Here is a 21,473-nt window from a genome sequence, read left to right as displayed (position 1 = left end):
CACAAAGAGTGGATGCTATTAAAGTGACCACAGTCCAGTTTTCATTCTTAGCAATTATTGAATTTAAAACTAAACAAATGAATGCTTTCTTTTTTGTTCTTATTTTCTTGCAGTTTATTCATCTGAATGTGTGAGTCATTTTTCATAGAATCCCTACAGTGTGGAAACAGGCCCTTCGGCCCAACAAGTTCACACTGACCCTCCGAACAGTATTCCATTCAGACCCATTGCCCTACCCTACTTTCACCCCTGACTAATGCGCCTAAGCCTATACATCCCTGAACATGACAGGCAATTTAGCATGGCCAATTCACCTAATTTGCACATCGTTGGACTGTGGGAGGAAACCGGAGCACCCGGAGGAAACCCACGCAGACACAGGGAGAATGTGCAAACTCCACACAGACAGTTGCCCGAGGCTGGAATCGAACCCAGATCCCTGGTGCTGTGAGGCAGCAGTGCTGACCACTGTGCCACCATGCCACCCTCTTGTTAGCTTATGTTCAAAATATGTATGTTTATAAATGAACAATCTTTTTGCTTCTGTTGTTCAATACTTTAAGGGACAGCACCATGCTTCTTTATCAGTCCCATTTATAAGCATGCATTGATTACAATGTCCAAGGACACAATGCCCCATACAGGCCAACTCCATAACATTAGCTGCTGCATTTGTGATATATTGTTTTCATTAAAGTAAACACATTAAACCACGCTGAATAATTTTGACAGTCAGATTCATTCAGAGTGCTGAAAGGTAACCTTATACATTCAGTAAGACAATTTTCTGTATCCAGTTATTTATTTAACTATTAACACAATCTCTATTTGTATTGTCATACAGTTAACAAACGTTGTGTACATTTTCCTTATTTAACATAGAGTCATAGAGATATACAGCAGCATGGAAACAGACCCGTTGGTTCAACCAGTCCATGCTGACCAGATATCCCAACCTAATCTAGTCCCATTTGCCAGCACTTGACCCATATCCCTCCGAAACCTTCCTATTCAGATACCCATTCAGATGCCTTTTAAATGCTGTAAATGTAGCAGCCTCTATCACTTCCTTTAGCAGCTCATTCCATAAACGCACCACTGTCTGCATGAAAACATTGCCCCTTAGGTTCCTTTTACATCTTTCCCCTCTCACCATAAACCTAGTTCTGGACTCCCCCACTCCAGGGAAAAGACCTTGTCTATTTACCCTATCCATGCGTGTTATGATTTTATAAATTACTACAAGGTCACCCCTCAGCCTCCGACGCTCCAAGGAAAACAGCCCCAGCCTATTCAGTCTCTCCCTATGGCTCAAACCCTCCAACCCTGGCAACATCTTTGTAAATCTTTTCTGAACCTTTTCAAGTTTTACAACATCCTTCCAATAGGAAGGAGACCAGAATTGCACGCAATATTCCAACAGTGGCCGAACCAATGTCCTGTACAGCCGCAACATGACCTCCCAACTCCTGTACTTAACGCTCTGACTTAATTAAGGAAAGCATACCAAACACCTTCTTCACATTCATGGTTCCTTTATCATTTTGGTTCTTCCCCCTATTTTAATCTTTCCATCAGAACAAAACAAAGTTATACTTGGCTAGAGTAATGAGGCAGCAGGGATTAACAGACAAGTGAGTCTTAGTAAATGTGTCACAGGAACAAGCACACATCAGTGGACTTCTGAGAAACCTGCTTTCCTACTTGTTGCAGCACTGGTCTGGATTTCCAGCTCAACATTTATGTAGCAGAATCAGACAAACAGTGTGAAACTAATAGCAGCGGCAGTATTTAGATAACACCTTTTGTTTAACGTGCTAAAATGACCCGTGGTGCTTTGTGAGGATTTAAATTGGAAACACATCAGGAAGTATTAGTACAGTGACCAAAGGTTTAGTGAAACAGATTTAAAAGGAGCATCCTAAGGAAGGAAAGGGAGAAGCAGAGAGCTTGAAGGAGGAGCAATTAAAATTGGGTTTGTACAAGAGGACGGGAATAGTGCAGTGATCTCAGAGGATCACGGGCCTGGAGGAGATTGCAGAGGCAAGAAGGGCTGAGGCCATGCAGGAGTGAGATGTTTAAAAGTGAGGCATGCCAGATCAGTAGCTAATGTAAGTTAGTGCTGATGATCCCTTTAAGCTATACTGGCATCACACTGATGGTCAGTTTCAGAAGTTAATGCCACACATGGACCTCAAATGTCTGTGCACTGAAAAAGCAATGAGGGCGAGTTTTGGTTGGTGGGCACAGAGGTGATGGGTGAATGGGCCTCAGTGGTGGAAGTGCTGAAATAACCAGCCTGTCTTTTAAATACAATAGCCTATGTTACATTGTTTACCATTAAGGTAAAAAGTACCTTGTAACATGTTTCTTTCTTTCAGATGACGATCACTGGATTGTTGACACCGATTATGACAACTATGCCATCACATACACATGTCGAAAACTGAATGATAATGGAACTTGTGCAGATAGTTACTCATTTGTTTTCTCACGGGATCCTGAAGGATTAACCCCTGAAGCACAGCGAGTCGTCCGAAAGTGGCAGGATCATCTCTGCCTGGCATTCAGATATAAGCGTGTTGCTCAAACAGGTAAATGCATTGGATTTCGAGAAACATCTTCGTTGGTGATTTTGATTCCATGGTTCCCAGTTATTCATCCACTCTCCAGAGTGAATAGTTTCATTTCTCTTCATTTACTCAGTCAAAACCTCTGATGAGAATCAATGGATGTTTGATGACTAACGTGGCTGCAATGGGGCAAAGGGTCTCTTTGCATACTGTTAAAAACTCTATGACTCTTACTGAAAACTTCAACAGGACATCTCATCTAAATTAAGGAGAATATTCCTTACTCTTCCAAGCTCTCCTCAGAGTTGAAGTTCCGTATTTCTTGTTATATTGTGTTAAAGCTCCTCTAGTTCTATTCTATTACATTTTACATCTTTCTTGAAGTGTGGTGCCTAGAATTATCCACAATTCCCCGTTCAAGGCCTAGCCTGCCATTTGTCAAGTTCTAGCATAATCTCCCTGCTTTTATATTTAATTCTTCTATTTATAAACCCAAGCAACCCACTTGCTACTTAACCACATTATCAGGTTGCCCTGCCATCTTTAAAGATTTGTATATACTGACATCAGGTTTCTCTGTTCATCTACATGCCCCAAATAGTTCTGTTTATATTACACCGTCTTTTCCTGATTAATTTTTCTAACGTGCATTGTTTCACACATCTCCACAGTTTCATCTGCAATGTATCTTTTTTTTTAGATTAGATTAGATTACTTACAGCGTGGAAACAGGCCCTTCGGCCCAACAAGTCCACACCGACCCGCCGAAGCGCAACCCACCCATACCCCTACATTTACCCCTTTAACCTAACACTACGGGCAATTTAGCATTGCCAATTCACCTGACCCGCACATCTTTGTGACTGTGGGAGGAAACCGGAGCACCCGGAGGAAACCCACGCAGACACGGGGAGAATGTGCAAACTCCACACAGTCAGTCGCCTGAGTCGGGAATTGAACCCGGGTCTCTGGCGCTGTGAGGCAGCAGTGCTAACCACTGTGCCACCGTGCCGCCCACCTGCTTCACAAGTCTGACTGTCATTCTGTAGACTGCAACCACCCTCATCATTATCTACTACTTTGCAAAATTTCATATCAGCTGTTAACTTTATAAAGCTGCTCCCAGCACCTGAGTCTAGATTGTTTATTTAAAGTTAAAAGTGATAGACCCAAAATTAAACCTTAGAGAACATCACTGCAAACCACACTTCACCCTGATTCTGCGATCTTCTGTCTTCTTATGAAGCCTCTTGAGTTACACTTTTTTTGAACACCTTTTAAATGTCCAAATACAATACCCACTACAATACAATACCCACTACAATACAATACCCACTACAATACATTGTACAATACAATACAATACCCACTACATTGTACAATACAATACAATACCCACTACAATACAATACCCACTACAATACATTGATCACTTTTTGTATTTCATGAAAGAATTCAACCAATTGAATTTGATACAGTTTACCTTTACAAAATCCATATTCTCTCTCTTTGATTAACATATCCTTTTCTAAATGAAAGCGTATGTAGATCCTGATATGCCTTTCCAGTAATTGTGCACCTCTGATATTGGGCTGACTTTTTTTATTCATTGAGATGTGATATGCTAACATTTATTGCCCACCCTAATTGCCTTGAGAAGGTGGTGGTGGGCTCCCTTATTGAACAACTGCACTCCTTGTGGTGGAAGAGCACCCACAGTGCTCTTGGTGGGAAGTTGAGTTGCAGGACGTTGGCCTAATGATGGTGACAGAGCAGTAATATAGTTTGAAATCAGGGTGGTGAGTGGAACTGTAACTGTTTGACTGACCTGTAAATTCCTGGCTTATCCCTCTCTTATTTCTTTAATAGTGTTGTAACATTAGCAACTTCCAGTGAGGATTGTAGGATTGAGGTCAATGCTTCAGTTACTTCTACTGTTGTTTCTTGAAGCAACTGAGCAGGAATCCTATCCAGGCCAGGAGGTTACATTACAACTTGCATTATTGTCAATCCTTTTAATGTGCTTTCTCTCAGTATTATTGTCTAGTCCATAACTTGCCTTTTCTTTTTCAGTATAACTTTCACATCATCCATTTTTCTTTGTATTCATTGACTCCACATGAACATTTTCATTTGGGTCTTTGATAGGTCCAGTTTTATACTTAGCAAACTGCTTACACTTCATGTGCTTGTGAAATGTTTCAGGCATTTTAATATTACCTACTAATTATTTATTTTTAGTCTCTTTGCCTCTGGGATTTTAAAATTCACTCCTATACTTTTTATCTTCCTGGTTATTAGCTACATCTTACTCCTAACATTTATATGTCTCTTGTTATAAGTCTCAATTTTTCTGTTTAAGTTTAACTTTTATTTCTTTTGTTATCAAGGGCTTGATGGATTTGAGTGCTCCAACTTTTCCCTTTAAATGATTATGTCTGGTTTGTATCTTTAATTATCATTTTCCTGGATGCTCTCCATTTCTGTTTTACCCTGGAACCATCTTTTTCTAGTCTTTTCTGAAACAACAGAAAGGGTGACTCCTTGAGCGACTGCCTGTGTGGATTTAGCACATTATCCCCGTGTTTGTGTGGGTTTCCTCCGGGTGCTATAGTTTCCTCCCACAGTCCAAAAATGTGCAGGTTAGGTGAATTGGCCATGCTAAATTGTCCGTTGTGTTTAGGGATGTGTAGGTTAGGTGCATTAGAAAAGGGTAAGTGTAGACTAATGGGGAATGGGTTTGGGTGGGATACTCTGCAGTGGGCTGAAGGGCCTGTTTCCACACTGTTGGAATTCTATTCTATGATTCTATGATTCTTCCCCAATTGAGCAATTTTGGCTATTTTCTGGTCAGTTTCTGCAATTACTCTAAACCAAATTATGTGGTCCTTGTGATTTGCCACATGATCCCCTTTTAACATGCTCCAGTTTCCCAGGAGCAGATTCAAGAACACTTCCCTGCCTGTTGGACTGGAGGTATATTTATTAAGAAAGTTCTCTTGTACACGTCTTAAAAATTTCCCAGTTCTCCAGTACATCTAGAGCAAGGGGTCAGTTACCACGATATCACCCCACTGCATTCGTATTTCAATAGAGACACAGCTATTTCATCCTTTCCTGTGCATGTTTTGTATCAGCGCTGTATAATGTCTCTGCACACATGCTAGTGTCCTTCACCTAAAAGGTTACACTGTGTATTAGTGTATTCTAACTGAGGTTTGATACAGCTGCAACGTAACTGTTTAGTATTTGGATTCGTCTTTGTGCAGCGTTGATAACTTGTGCCACGGATTTCAGTGATGACGGTTTTCAGCTCCAAGATCACTTCACTCTTCATTCTCACCTACACTCACACCTTGAGTACATAAGAACCCACCATTTTGTCATCTCTCTCTACTTAAATAATAGCTGAGAATGTGTTGCTGGGAAAAGCGCAGCAGGTCAGGCATCAACCAAGGAGCAGGAGAATCGACGTTTCGGGCATGAGCCCTTCTTCAGGCTCATGCCCGAAACGTCGATTCTCCTGTTCCTTGGATGCTGCCTGACCTGCTGCGCTTTTCCAGCAACACATTTTCAGCTCTGATCTCCAGCATCTGCAGTCCTCACTTTCTCCTACTTAAATAATACCCTGATTTTCTATTCTTCCTATCAAAGTAGATCACCGTGTATTTGCCCACATTATACTCAGTCTGCCAAGATTTTTGCCCATGTATTTCTTTTACCTGGATCTTTTTGCAGAAGATAGGCAGGTAGGACAAGTCATGGGGACAGTGCTGAGCTGGAAGTTTGGAACTAGGGTGAGGTGGGGGAAGGGGATATGGGGAAACTGTTGAAGTCCACATAGATGCCCTGGGGTTGAAGTGTTCCGAGGTGGAAGATGAGGCATTCTTCCTCCAGTCGTCTGGTGGTGAGGGAGCAGAGTGGGAGGGGGAGTTGAAATGTTGGGCCACAGGGCGGTGTGGTTGATTGGTGCGGGTGTCCCGGAGATGTTCCCTAAAGCGCTCTGCTAGGAGGCGTCCAGTCTCCCCAATGTAGAAGAGACTGCATCGGGAGTAACGGATACAATAAATGATATTAGTGGATGTGCAGGTAAAACTTTGATGGATGTGGAAGGCTCCTTTAGGGCCTTGGATGGAGGTGAGGGAGGAGGTGTGGGCACAGGTTTTACAATTCCTGGCAGGGGAAAGTGCCAGGATGGGAGGGTGGGTTGTAGGGGGGCGTGGACCTGACCAGGTAGTCACGGAGGGAACGGTCTTTGCGGAAGGCGGAAAGGGGTGGGGAGGGAAATATATCCCTGGTGGTAGGGTCTTTTTGAAGGTGGCGGAAATGTCGGCAGATGATTTGGTTTATGCGAAGGTTGGTAGGGTGGAAGATGAGCACCAGGGGCGTTCTGTCCTTGTTACAGTTGGAGGGGTGGGGTCTGAGGGTGGAGGTGCGGGATGTGGACAATATGCATTGGAGGGCATCTTTAACCACATGGGAAGGGAAATTGCGGTCTCTAAAGAAGGTGTGTTCTGTGGTGGAACTGGTCCTCCTGGGAGCAGATATGGAGGAGGTGGAGGAATTGGGAATACGGGATGGTATTTTTGCAGGAGGTAGGGTCAAAAGAGGGGATATATTTCCCTCCCCACCCCTTTCCGCCTTCCGCAAAGACCGTTCCCTCCATGACTACCTGGTCAGGTCCACGCCCCCCTACAACCCACCCTCCCATCCTGGTACCATCCCCTTCCACCACAGGAACTGTAAAACCTGTGCCCACACCTCCTTCCTCTGCTCCATCCAAGGCCCTAAAGGAGCCTTCCACATCCATCAAAGTTTTACCTGCACATCCACTAATATCATTTATTATATCCGTTGCTCCCGATGCGGTCTCCTCTACATTGGGGAGACTGGACACCTCCTAGCAGAGCGCTTTAGGGAACATCTCCGGGACACCCGCACCAATCAACCACACCGCCCTGTGGCCCAACATTTCAACTCCCCCTCCCACTCTGCCGAGGACATGGAGGTCCTGGGCCTCCTTCACCGCCGCTCCCTCACCACCAGACGCCTGGAGGAAGAACGCCTCATCTTCCGCCTCGGAACACTTCAACCCCAGGGCATCAATGTGGACTTCAACAGTTTCCTCATTTCCCCTACCCCCACCTCACCCTAGTTGCAAACTTCCAGCTCAGCATTGTCCCCATGACTTGTCCTACCTGCCTATCTCCTTTTCCACCTATCTACTCTACCCTCCCCCTCTGACCTATCGCATTGATCCCCTCTCCCACTCACCTATTGTACTCTATGCTACTTTCTCCCCACCCCCACCCTCCTCTGGTTTATCTCTCCACGCTCCAGGCTCACTGCCTTTATTCCTGATGAAGGGCTTTTGCCCGAAACATCGATTTTACTGCTCCTCGGATGCTGCCTGAACTGCTGTGCTCTTCCAGCACCACTAATCCAGAATTAACCCCTTCCAGTCCAGGCTCCTCCCCCAGCTGCTAACCCTCTTCCTGGCTGTAGAGGATGCTGTTTAGCCGTGGATTGAAGAGTCCCCACATACTGTCACATTTCCATTCTACTCTCTCCCTAACCAGACCACACAACCAGCCTTCTGAGTCAGGGTGCACTGGTCTCATTGTGACCATCCTCCTCGTGTTCCCTAAGCTGATCCTCACAGTGGCTACACTGTACCTGTTGTTCAGGACAGGTTTATGCAGGATATCTTTCTCAACCTCTCCTACATTTCCATTACCCTTGCTCCCTATCAGTCAGTACCTCCCTTTCCTTAGCCTGTTTTTTCCTCAAATTTTTTTTATATCTGGATAAAACTAAATAGAGATTTCTCCACCCTCTGACATTGTCAAAGTCTCAGAACTTGCCTTGCAGCACAATGACAATGCACAACAATGATATCAATTTGAATTTCTTCAGCAGATTCCCACATCCAGCTCTTGCTCACTGTCTGCCTGCCTGCACTTGCTGTCCCCCTGTCCCCATCGCTATCCCCATCGTTGTCCCTCTGCCTGGGCTCACCGTCACCCTGTCCGCAATCACTGTCCCCCCATCCCATCGTCCCCACTCGCTGTCCCTCCCCGCAACTTCTCACGGACCCCCCCCCCGTCCCCAATTGCTGTACCCCATCCCCACTCGCTGTCCCCCGTCCCCACTCACTGTCCCCCCGTCCCCACTGAGTATCCCCTCCATCTCCACTCACTGTCCCCCACCCGTCCACATTCACCGGCCCCCGGCCCCACTCACTGTCGGCCCGTCCCCACTCACCGTCTCCCCGTCCCCACTCACTGTCGCCCAGTCCCCACTCACTTTTCCCCCATCCACACTCACCTTCCCCCCCCGTCCCCACTCACTGTTGCCCCCGTCCGCACTCACTGACCCCCCCGTCCCCACTCACTGTCCCCCCGTCCCCACTCACTGTCCCCCCCGTCCCCACACATGGTCCCCCTCGTCCCCACTCACTGTCCCCCGTCCCCACTCACTGTCCCCCCCGTTCCCACTCACTGTCCCCCCCGTCCCCACACATGGTCCCCCTCGTCCCCACTCACTGTCCCCCGTCCCCATTCACTGTCCCTCCCATCCCCACTCACTGTCCCCCCCGTCCTCATTCACTGTCCCCCCCCCGTCCCCACACACTGTCCCACCGTCCCCACACACTGTCCCCCCGTCCCCACTCACCGTCTCCCCGTCCCCACTCACTGTCGCCCAGTCCCCACTCACTTTTCCCCCATCCACACTCACCTTCCCCCCCCGTCCCCACTCACTGTCCCCCCCGTCCCCACTCACTGTCCCCCCGTCCCCACTCGCTGGCCCCCCATCCCCACTCACTGTCCCCCGTCCCCACTCACTGCCCCCCGTCCCCACTCACTGTCCCTCCCGTCCCCACTCACTGTCCCCCCCATCCCCACACACTGTACCCCACGTCCCCACTCACTGTCCTCCGTCCCCACTCACTGTCCCTCCCGTCCCCACTCACTGTCCCCCCCATCCCCACACACTGTACCCCACGTCCCCACTCACTGTTCCCCCATCCCCACTCACTGTTCCCCCCATCCCCACTCACTGTACCCCCCTGTCCCCACTCACTGTACCCCCGTCCCCACTCACTGTCCCCACTCACTGTCCCCCCCCGTCCCCACTCACTGTACCCCCCTGTCCCCACTCACTGTACCCCCGTCCCCACTCACTGTCCCCACTCACTGTCCCCCCCCATCCCCACTCACTGTACCCCCCTGTCCCCACTCACTGTACCCCCATCCCCACTCACTGTCCCCACTCACTGTCCCCCCCCGTCCCCACTCACTGTCCACACCGTCCCCACTCACTGTCCCCCCATCCACACTCACCTTCCCCCCCGTCCCCACTCACCTTCCCCCCGTCCCCACTCACTGCCCCCCCATCCCCACTCACTGTCCCCCCGTCCCCATTCACTGTCCCCCCCGTCCCCACTCACCGTCCCCCCCCGTCCCCACTCACTGTCCCCCATCCTCACTCACTGCCCGAAGTCCCCACTCACTGTCCCCCCGTCCCCACTCACTGTCCTCCCCCGTCCCCATACACTGTCCCCACCATCCCCACTCACTGTCCCCCCGTCCCCACTCACCTTCCCACCCCCCCCGTCCCCACTCACTGCCCCCCCGTCCCCACTCACTGTCCCACTGTCACCACTCACCGTCCCCCAGTCCCAACTCACTGCCCCCCGTCCCCACTCACTGTCCCCCCGTCCCCACACACTGTCCCCACTCACTGTACCCCCTGTCCCCACTCACTGTCCCCCCGTCCCCACTCACCGTCCCTCCGTCCCCACTCACTGCCCCCCCCGGTCCCCGCTCACTGTCCCCCCGTCCAGACTCACTGTACCCCAGTCCCAACTCACTGCCCCCCGTCCCCATTCACTGTTCCCCCCGTCCCCACTCACCGTCCCCCCGTCCCCACAAACGGTCGCCCCGTCCCCACTCACTGTCGCCCCGTCCACTCTCACTGTCCCCCCATCCACACTCACCGTCCCCCCCGTCCCCACTCACTGCCCCCCCCCCCGTCCCCACTCACTGTCCCCCCGTCCCCACTCACTGCCCCCCCCCGTCCTCACTCACTGTCCACCCGTCCCCACTCACTGTCCCCCCGTCCCCACTCACTGTCCCCCCCGGTCCCCGCTCACTGTCCCCCCGTCCCCACTCACTGTCCCCCCGTCCCCACTCACTGCCCCCCCCGTCCCCACTCACTGTCCCCCCGTCCCCACTCACTGCCCCCCCCGTCCCCACTCACTGTCCCCCCGTCCCCACTCACTGTCCCCCCCCGTCCTCACTCACTGTCCCCCCGTCCCCACTCACTGTCCCCCCGTCCCCACTCACTGCCCCCCCCGTCCCCACTCACTGTCCCCCCCGTCCCCACTCACTGCCCCCCCCCGTCCTCACTCACTGTCCCCCCGTCCCCACTCACTGCCCCCCCCCGGCCTCACTCACTGTCCCCCCGGTCCCCACTCACTCTCCCCCCGGTCCCCACTCACTCTCCCCCCGTCCCCACTCACTGTCTCCCCCCGTCCCCACTCACTGTCCCCCCGTCCCCACTCACTGTCCCCCCGTCCCCACTCACTGTCCCCCCCGGTCCCCGCTCACTGTCCCCCCGTCCCCACTCACTGTCCCCACTCACTGTCCCTCCGTCCCCATTCACTGTCCTCCCCGTCCCCACTCACAGTCCCCCCATCCCCACAAACTGTCGTCCCGTCCCCACTCACTGTCCCCCCGTCCCCACTCACTGTCCCCCCGTCCCCACTCACTGTCCCCCCCCGGTCCCCACTCACTCTCCCCCCATCCCCACTCACTGTCCCCCCGTCCCCACTCACTGTCCCCCCCGGTCCCCACTCACTCTCCCCCCATCCCCACTCACTGTCCCCCCGTCCCCACTCACTGCCCCCCCCCGTCCTCACTCACTGTCCCCCCGTCCCAACTCACTGTCCCCCCCCGTCCCCACTCACTGTCCCCCCGTACCCACTCACTGTCCTCCCCCGTCCCCACACACTGTCCCCATTCACTGTCCCCCCCGTCCCCACTCACCGTCCCCCCATCCCCACTCACTGTCCCCCCGTCCACTCTCACTGTCCCCCCGTCCACTCTCACTGTCGCCCCGTCCACTCTCACTGTCCCCCCATCCACACTCACCGTCCCCCCCCGTCCCCACTCACTGTCCCCCCGTCCCCACTCACTGTCCCCCCCGTCCCCACTCACTGTCCCCCCCGTCCCCACTCACTGTCCCCCCGTCCAGACTCACTGTTCCCCAGTACCAACTCACTGCCCCCTGTCCCCACTCACTGTCGCCCCGTCCCCATTCACTGTCCCCCCATCCCCACTCACCGTCCCCCCGTCCCCACAAACTGTCGCCCCGTCCCCACTCACATTCCCCCCCCGTCCCCACTCACTGTCCCCCCGTCCGCACTCACTGTCCCCCAGTCCCAACTCACTGCACCCGTGCCCACTCACTGTTCCCCCGTCCAGACTCACTGTTCCCCAGTACCAACTCACTGCCCCCTGTCCCCACTCACTGTCCCCCCATACCCACTCACTGTCCTCCCCCGTCCCCACACACTGTCCCCACTCACTGTCCCCCCGTCCGCACTCACTGTCCCCCAGTCCCAACTCACTGCACCCGTGCCCACTCACTGTCCCCCCGTCCCCACTCACTGTCCTCCCCCGTCCCCACACACTGTCCCCACTCACTGATCCCCGGCCTCACTCTCTGTCCCCCCCGTCCTCACTCACCTTCCACCCCGTCCCCACTCACTGTCCCCCGGCCCCACTCGCTGTCCCATCGTCCACACTCACTGTCGCACCGTCCCCATTCACTGTCCCCCCCGTCCCCACTCACCGTCCCCCCGTCCCCACAAACTGTCGCCCCGTCCCCACTCACTGTCCCCCCCGTCCCCACTCACTGTCCCCCCGTCCGCACTCACTGTCCCCCCGTCCCCACTCACTGTCCCCCAGTCCCAACTCACTGCACCCGTGCCCACTCACTGTCCCCCCGTCCAGACTCACTGTTTCCCAGTACCAACTCACTGCCCCCGTCCCCACTCACTGTCCACCCATACCCACTCACTGTCCTCCCCCGTCCCCACACACTGTCCCCACTCACTGTCCCCCCGTCCCCACTCACTGTCCCCCCGTCCGCACTCACTGTCCTCCAGTCCCAACTCACTGCACCCGTGCCCACTCACTGTCCCCCCGTCCCCACTCACTGTCCTCCCCCGTCCCCACACACTGTCCCCACTCACTGATCCCCGGCCTCACTCTCTGTCCCCCCCCCGTCCCCACTCACCTTCCCTCCCGTCCCCACTCACTGTCGCCCCATCCCCACTCACTGTCCTCCCCCGTCCCCATACACTGTCCCCACCATCCCCACTCACTGTCCCCCCGTCCCCACTCACCTTCCCAACCCCCCGTCCCCACTCACTGCCCCCCCGTCCCCACTCACTGTCCCCCCGTCCCCACTCACTGTCCCCCCCCGTCCCCACTCACTGTCCCCCCGTCCCCACTCACTGTCCCCCCCCGTCCTCACTCACTGTCCCCCCGTCCCCACTCACTGTCCCCCCGTCCCCACTCACTGCCCCCCACGTCCCCACTCACTGTCCCCCCGTCCCCACTCACTGCCCCCCCCCCGTCCTCACTCACTGTCCCCCCGTCCCCACTCACTGCCCCCCCCCGGCCTCACTCACTGTCCCCCCCGGTCCCCACTCACTCTCCCCCCGTCCCCACTCACTGTCCCCACGTCCCCACTCACTGCCCCCCCCCGGCCTCACTCACTGTCCCCCCGTCCCCACTCACTGTCCCCCCCGGTCCCCACTCACTCTCCCCGCGGTCCCCACTCACTCTCCCCCCGTCCCCACTCACTGTCCCCCCGTCCCCACTCACTGTCCCCCCCGGTCCCCACTCACTCTCCCCCCGGTCCCCACTCACTCTCCCCCCGTCCCCACTCACTCTCCCCCCGTCCCCACTCACTGTCTCCCCCCGTCCCCACTCACTGTCCCCCCGTCCCCACTCACTGCCCCCCCCCCGTCCTCACTCACTGTCCCCCCGTCCCCACTCACTGTCCCCCCGTCCCCACTCACTGTCCTCCCGTACCCACTCACTGTCCTCCCTCGTCCCCACACACTGTCCCCACTCACTGTCCCTCCGTCCCCATTCACTGTCCTCCCCGTCCCCACTCACAGTCCCCCCATCCCCACAAACTGTCGCCCCGTCCCCACTCACTGTCCCCCCGTCCCCACTCACTGTCCCCCCGTCCCCACTCACTGTCCCCCCCGGTCCCCACTCACTCTCCCCCCATCCCCACTCACTGTCCCCCCGTCCCCACTCACTGCCCCCCCCGTCCTCACTCACTGTCCCCCCGTCCCAACTCACTGTCCCCCCCCGTCCCCACTCACTGTCCCCCCGTACCCACTCACTGTCCTCCCCCGTCCCCACACACTGTCCCCATTCACTGTCCCCCCCATCCCCACTCACCGTCCCCCCATCCCCACTCACTGTCCCCCCGTCCACTCTCACTGTCCCCCCGTCCACTCTCACTGTCGCCCCGTCCACTCTCACTGTCCCCCCATCCACACTCACCGTCCCCCCCCGTCCCCACTCACTGTCCCCCCGTCCCCACTCACTGTCCCCCCCGTCCCCACTCACTGTCCCCCCCGTCCCCACTCACTGTCCCCCCGTCCAGACTCACTGTTCCCCAGTACCAACTCACTGCCCCCGTCCCCACTCACTGTCCCCCCGTCCCCATTCACTGTCCCCCCATCCCCACTCACCGTCCCCCCGTCCCCACAAACTGTCGCCCCGTCCCCACTCACATTCCCCCCCGTCCCCACTCACTGTCCCCCCGTCCGCACTCACTGTCCCCCAGTCCCAACTCACTGCACCCGTGCCCACTCACTGTCCCCCCGTCCAGACTCACTGTTCCCCAGTACCAACTCACTGCCCCCTGTCCCCACTCACTGTCCCCCCATACCCACTCACTGTCCTCCCCCGTCCCCACACACTGTCCCCACTCACTGTCCCCCCGTCCGCACTCACTGTCCCCCAGTCCCAACTCACTGCACCCGTGCCCACTCACTGTCTCCCCGTCCCCACTCACTGTCCTCCCCCGTCCCCACACACTGTCCCCACTCACTGATCCCCGGCCTCACTCTCTGTCCCCCCCGTCCTCACTCACCGTCCCCCCGTCCCCACAAACTGTCGCCCCGTCCCCACTCACTGTCCCCCCCGTGCCCACTCACTGTCCCCCCGTCCAGACTCACTGTTTCCCAGTACCAACTCACTGCCCCCGTCCCCACTCACTGTCCCCCCATACCCACTCACTGTCCTCCCCCGTCCCCACACACTGTCCCCACTCACTGTCCCCCCGTCCCCATTCACTGTCCCCCCGTCCGCACTCACTGTCCCCCAGTCCCAACTCACTGCACCCGTGCCCACTCACTGTCCCCCCGTCCCCACTCACTGTCCTCCCCCGTCCCCACACACTGTCCCCACTCACTGATCCCCGGCCTCACTCTCTGTCCCCCCCCCGTCCCCACTCACCTTCCCTCCCGTCCCCACTCACTGTCGCCCCATCCCCACTCACTGTCCCCCCATCCACACTCCCCTTCCCCCCAGTCCCCACTCACTGTCGTCCCGTCCCCACTCACTGTCCCCCCCGTCCCCACTCAACGTCCCCCCATCCACATTCACCTTCCCCCCCTGTCCCCACTCACTGTCCCACCCGTCCACACTCACTGACCCCCGGCCCCACACACTGTCCCATCGTCCACACTCACTGTCGCACTGACTCCACTCACTGTCCCCCCAGTCCTCGCCCACAGTCTCTCCCGTCCCCACTCACTGTCCACCCCATCCCCACTCACTGTCCCGCCGTCCCCACTCACTGTCCACCCGTCCCCACTCACTGACCTACGTCCCCACTCACTGTCCCCCCCGTCCTCATTCACTATCCCCCCCCGTCCCCACTCATTGTCCCCCCGTCCCCACACACTGTCCCACCGTCCCCACACACTGTCCCACCGTCCCCACACACTGTCCCCCCGTCCCCACTCACCGTCTCCCCGTCCCCACTCACTGTCGCCCAGTCCCCACTCACTTTTCCCCCATCCACACTCACCTTTCCCCCCCGTCCCCACTCACTGTCCCACCCGTCCCCACTCACTGACCCCCGGCCCCACTCGCTGTCCCATCGTCCACACTCACTGTCGCACTGACTCCACTCACTGTCCCCCCAGTCCTCGCCCACAGTCTCTCCCGTCCCCACTCACTGTCCACCCCATCCCCACTCACTGTCCCGCCGTCCCCACTCACTGTCCACCCGTCCCCACTCACTGACCTACGTCCCCACTCACTGTCCCCCCCGTCCTCATTCACTATCCCCCCCCGTCCCCACTCATTGTCCCCCCGTCCCCACACACTGTCCCACCGTCCCCACACACTGTCCCACCGTCCCCACACACTGTCCCCCCGTCCCCACTCACCGTCTCCCCGTCCCCACTCACTGTCGCCCAGTCCCCACTCACTTTTCCCCCATCCACACTCACCTTTCCCCCCCGTCCCCACTCACTGTTACCCCCGTCCGCACTCACTGTCCCCCCCGTCCCCACTCACTGCCCCCCCGTCCCCACTCACTGGCCCCCCATCCCCACTCACTGTCCCCCGTCTCCACTCACTGTCCCCCCGTCCCCACTCACCGTCTCCCTGTCCCCACTCACTGTCGCCCAATCCCCACTCACTTTTCCCCCATCCACACTCACCTTCCCCCCCCCGTCCGCACTCACTGTTCCCCCCGTCCCCACTCACTGTCCCCCCTGTCCCCACTCACTGTCCCCCCGTCCCCACACACTGTCCCCCTCGTCCCCACTCACTGTCCCCCCTGTCCCCACACACTGTCCCTCCCGTCCCCACTCACTGTCTCCCACCGTCCCCACTCACTGTCCCCCGTCCCCACTCACTGTGTCCCCCGTCCACTCTCACTGTGTCCCCCGTCCCCACTCACTGTCCCCCCCGTCCCCACTCACTGTTTCTCCTGTCCCCACTCACTGTCGCCCCCGTCCCCACTCACTGTCCTCTTCCCCACTCACTGGCGTCCCCACTCACTGGCGTCCCCACTCACTGTTCCCCCCATCCCCACTCACTGTCTCCCCATACCCACTCACTGTCCCCTCCGTCCCCACTCACTGTCCCCTCTTCCCCACTCACTGTCGCCCCCGTCCCGACTCACTGTCTCCCCATCCCCACTCGCTGTCCCCCCATCCTCACTCGCTGTACCCCCGTCCACACTCACTGTCCCCCCGTCCCCACTCACTGTCCCCCGTCCCCACTCACTGTGTCCCCCGTCCACTCTCACTGTGTCCCCCGTCCCCACTCACTGTCCCCCCCGTCCCCACTCACTGTTTCTCCTGTCCCCACTCACTGTCGCCCCCGTCCCCACTCACTGTCCTCTTCCCCACTCACTGGCGTCCCCACTCACTGGCGTCCCCACTCACTGTTCCCCCCATCCCCACTCACTGTCTCCCCATACCCACTCACTGTCCCCGAATTCCCACTCACTGTCCCCTCCGTCCCCACTCACTGTCCCCTCTTCCCCACTCACTGTCGCCCCCGTCCCGACTCACTGTCTCCCCATCCCCACTCGCTGTCCCCCCCATCCTCACTCGCTGTACCCCCGTCCACACTCACTGTCCCCCCGTCCCCACTCACTGTCCCCCCGTCCCCACTCACTGTCCACCCCCGTCCCCACTCACTGTGCCCCCCCGTCCCCACCCACTGTCCCCTCGTCCCCACTCACTGTTCCCCCGTCCCCACTCACTGTCTCCACGGTCCCCACTCACTGACCCCCCGTCCCCACTCACTGTACCCCCCCTCCCCACTCACTGTCCCCCCGTCCCCACTCACTGTCCCCCCCCGTCCCCACTCACTGTCCCCTCCGTCCCCACTCACTGTCCCCTCCGTCCCCACCCACTGTCCCCTCGTCCCCACTCACTGTACCCCCGTCCCCACTCACTGTACCCCCCCGTCCCAACTCACTGTCCCCCTCGTCCCCACTCACTGTCCCCCCCGTCCCCACTCACTGTCACCTGTCCCCTCTCACTGGGTCCCCCGTCCTCACTCACTGTTCCACTCCCCCATCCCCACTCACTGTCTCCCCATACCCACTCACTGTCCCCGAATTCCCACTCACTGTCCCCTCCGTCCCCACTCACTGTCCCCTCTTCCCCACTCACTGTCGCCCCCGTCCCGACTCACTGTCTCCCCATCCCCACTCGCTGTCCCCCCCATCCTCACTCGCTGTACCCCCGTCCACACTCACTGTCCCCCCGTCCCCACTCACTGTCCCCCCGTCCCCACTCACTGTCCACCCCCGTCCCCACTCACTGTCCCCCCGTCCCCACTCACTGTTTCTCCTGTCCCCACTCACTGTCCCCCCCGTCCCCACTCACTGTTCCCCCCCTGTCCCCACTCACTGTCCCCCCGTCCCCACTCACTGTTTCTCCTGCGCCCACTCACTGTCCCCCCCGTCCCCACTCACTGTCCCCGCTGTCCCCACTCACTGTCACCCGTGCCCTCTCACTGGGTCCCCCGTCCCCACTCACTGTCCCCCCCGTCCCCACTCACTGTCCCCTCTTCCCCACTCACTGGTGTCCCCGTCCCCATTCACTGTCCCCCCATTCCCCACTCGCTGTCCCCCGCCATCCGCACTCGCTGTACCCCCATCCCCACTCACTGTCCCCCCGTCCCCACTTACTGTCTCCCCCGTCCCCACTCACTGTCCCCCCGTCCCCACTCACTGTCTCCCCCCGTCCCCACTCACTGTCTCCCTGACCCCACTCACTGTCCACCTCGTCCCCACTCACTGTCCCCACCGTCCCCACTCACCGTTCCCCCGTCCCCACTCACTGTTCCCCCCATCCGCACTCGCTGTACCCCCGTCCCCACTCACTGTACCCCCGTCCCCACTCACTGTCTCCCCCGTCCCCATTCACTGTCTCCCCAGTGCCCACTCACTGTCTCCCACCGTCCCCACTCACTGTCTCCCCCAGTCCCCACTCACTGTCTCCCCCCGTCCCCACTCACTGTCTCCCCCCGTATCCACTCACGGTCCCCCCCGTCCCACTCACTGTTCCTCTGTCCCACTCACTGTACCCCCCGTCCCCACTCATTGTCCCCCCCATCCTCACTCACTGTCCCCCCGTCCCCACTCACTGTCCCCCGTCCCCACTCACTGTCCCCCGACCCCACTCACTGTGTCCCCTGTCCACTCTCACTGTGTCCCCCCGTCCACTCTCACTGTCCCCCTGCCCCCACTCACTATCCTCCTGTCCCCACTCACTGTGTCCCCCGTCCCCACTCACGGTCCCCCCCGTCCCACTCACTGTTCCTCTGTCCCACTCACTGTACCCCCCGTCCCCACTCATTGTCCCCCCCATCCTCACTCACTGTCCCCCCGTCCCCACTCACTGTCCCCCGTCCCCACTCACACTGACCCCCGACCCCACTCACTGTGTCCCCCGTCCACTCTCACTGTGTCCCCCCGTCCACTCTCACTGTCCCCCTGCCCCCACTCACTATCCCCCTGTCCCCACTCACTGTCTCCCCGTCCCCACTCACGGTCCACCCCTCCCACTCACTGTTCCCCTGTCCCTTCTCTGTACCCCCCCGTCCCCACTCCCTGTCCCCCCCTGTCCCCACTCACTGTCTCCCCCCGTCCCCACTCACTGTCTCCCCGACCCCACTCACTGTCCACCCCGTTCCCACTCACTGTCCCCACAGTCCCCACTCACTGTTCCCCCGTCCCCACTCACTGTTCCCCCCATCCGCACTTGCTGTACCCCCGTCCCCACTCACTGTACCCCCGTCCCCACTCACTGTCTCCCCCGTCCCCACTCACTGACCCTCCCAGTCCCCACTCACTGTTCCCCTGTCCCTTCTCTGTACCCCCCCGTCCCCACTCCCTGTCCCCCCCTGTCCCCACTCACTGTCTCCCCCCGTCCCCACTCACTGTCTCCCCGACCCCACTCACTGTCCACCCCGTTCCCACTCACTGTCCCCACAGTCCCCACTCACTGTTCCCCCGTCCCCACTCACTGTCCCCCTTCCCCACTCACTGTCTCCCCGTCCCCACTCCCTGTCCCCCCCTGTCCCCACTCACTGTCTCCCCCCGTCCCCACTCACTGTCTCCCCGACCCCACTCACTGTCCACCCCGTTCCCACTCACTGTCCCCACAGTCCCCACTCACTGTTCCCCCGTCCCCACTCACTGTTCCCCCCATCCGCACTTGCTGTACCCCCGTCCCCACTCACTGTACCCCCGTCCCCACTCACTGTCTCCCCCGTCCCCACTCACTGACCCTCCCAGTCCCCACTCACTGTCCCCCTTCCCCACTCACTGTCTCCCCGTCCACTCTCACTGTCCCCCTGCCCCCACTCACTATCCTCCTGTCCCCACTCACTGTCTCCCCCAGTCCCCACTCACTGTCCCCCCCGTCCCACTCACTGTTCCCCTGTCCCACTCACTGTACCCCCCGTCCCCACTCATTGTCCCCCCCTCCTCACTCACTGTCCCCCCGTCCCCACTCACTGTACCCCCGTCCCCACTCACTGTACCCCCGTCCCCACTCACTGTCGCCCCCGTCCCCACTCACTGACCCCCCCAGTCCCCACTCACTGTCCCCCTTCCCCACTCACTGTCTCCCCGTCCCCACTCACTGTCTCCCCAGTCCCCACTCACTGTCTCCCACCGTCCCCACTCACTGTCTCCCCCAGTCCCCACTCACTGTCCCCCCCGTCCCACTCACTGTTCCCTGTCCCACTCACTGTACCCCCCGTCCCCACTCATTGTCCCCCCCATCCTCACTCACTGTCCCCCCGTCCCCACTCACTGTACCCCCCCCTCCCCACTCACTGTCCCCCCGTCCCCACTCACTGTCCCCCCGTCCCCACTCACTGTCCCCTCGTCCCCACTCACTGTACCCCCGTTCCCACTCACTGTGTCCACCGTCCCCACTCATTGTACCCCCGTCCCCACTCACTGTCCCCCCCGTCCCCACTCACTGTCACCTGTCCCCTCTCACTGGGTCCCCCGTCCTCACTCACTGTTCCACCCCCCTGTCCCCACTCACTGTTCCCCCGTCCCCACTCACTGTTTCTCCTGTCCCCACTCACTGTCCCCGCTGTCCCCACTCACTGTCACCCGTCCCCTCTCACTGGGTCCCCCGTCCTCACTCACTGTCCCCCCCGTCCCCACTCACTGTCCCCTCTTCCCCACTCACTGGTGTCCCCGTCCCCCCGTTCCCCACTCGCTGTCACCCCCCATCCGCACTCGCTGTACCCCCATCCCCACTCACTGTCCCCCCGTCCCCACTTACTGTCTCCCCCGTCCCCACTCACTGTCCCCCCGTCCCCACTCACTGTCTCCCCCCGTCCCCACTCACTGTCTCCCACCGTCCCCACTCACTGTCTCCCCGACCCCACTCACTGTCCACCCCGTCCCCACTCACTGTCTCCCACCGGCCCCACTCACTGTCTCCCCGACCCCACTCACTGTCTCCCCCCGTCCCCACTCACTGTCTCCCCCCGTCCCCACTCACTGTCCACCCCGTCCCCACTCACTGTCCCCACCGTCCCCACTCACTGACCCCCCAGTCCCCACTTACTGTCTCCCCCCGTCCCCACTCACTGTCCCCACCGTCCCCACTCACTGTTCCCACCGTCCCCACTCACTGACCCCCCCAGTCCCCACTCACTGTCCCCCTTCCCCACTCACTGTCTCCCCGTCCCCACTCACTGTCTCCCCAGTCCCCACTCACTGTCTCCCCCCGTCCCCACTCACTGTCTTCCCCCGTCCCCACTCACGGTCCCCCCCCGTCCCACTCACTGTTCCCCC

The 21,473-nt window shown here is 58.4% G+C and overlaps 1 protein-coding gene across 1 annotated transcript in view; it reads left to right on the top strand.

Annotated features, from left to right (window-relative positions):
• Positions 1-21,473, top strand: part of rbp4 (retinol binding protein 4, plasma) — a 33,224-nt gene that overhangs the window by 2,355 nt on the left and 9,396 nt on the right. The window contains exon 5 of the mRNA XM_043712469.2: positions 2,382-2,594. Within this exon, the coding sequence (XP_043568404.1) occupies positions 2,382-2,594 (213 nt within the window). The remainder of the gene's footprint in view (positions 1-2,381; positions 2,595-21,473) is intronic.

The sequence above is a fragment of the Chiloscyllium plagiosum genome, unplaced genomic scaffold (assembly GCF_037043375.1).
Source record: "Chiloscyllium plagiosum isolate Xiang-an unplaced genomic scaffold, Cpla_swu_hap1 HiC_scaffold_22, whole genome shotgun sequence".
Taxonomy (NCBI): domain Eukaryota; kingdom Metazoa; phylum Chordata; class Chondrichthyes; order Orectolobiformes; family Hemiscylliidae; genus Chiloscyllium; species Chiloscyllium plagiosum.
This window is presented reverse-complemented; position numbering and strand designations above follow the sequence as displayed.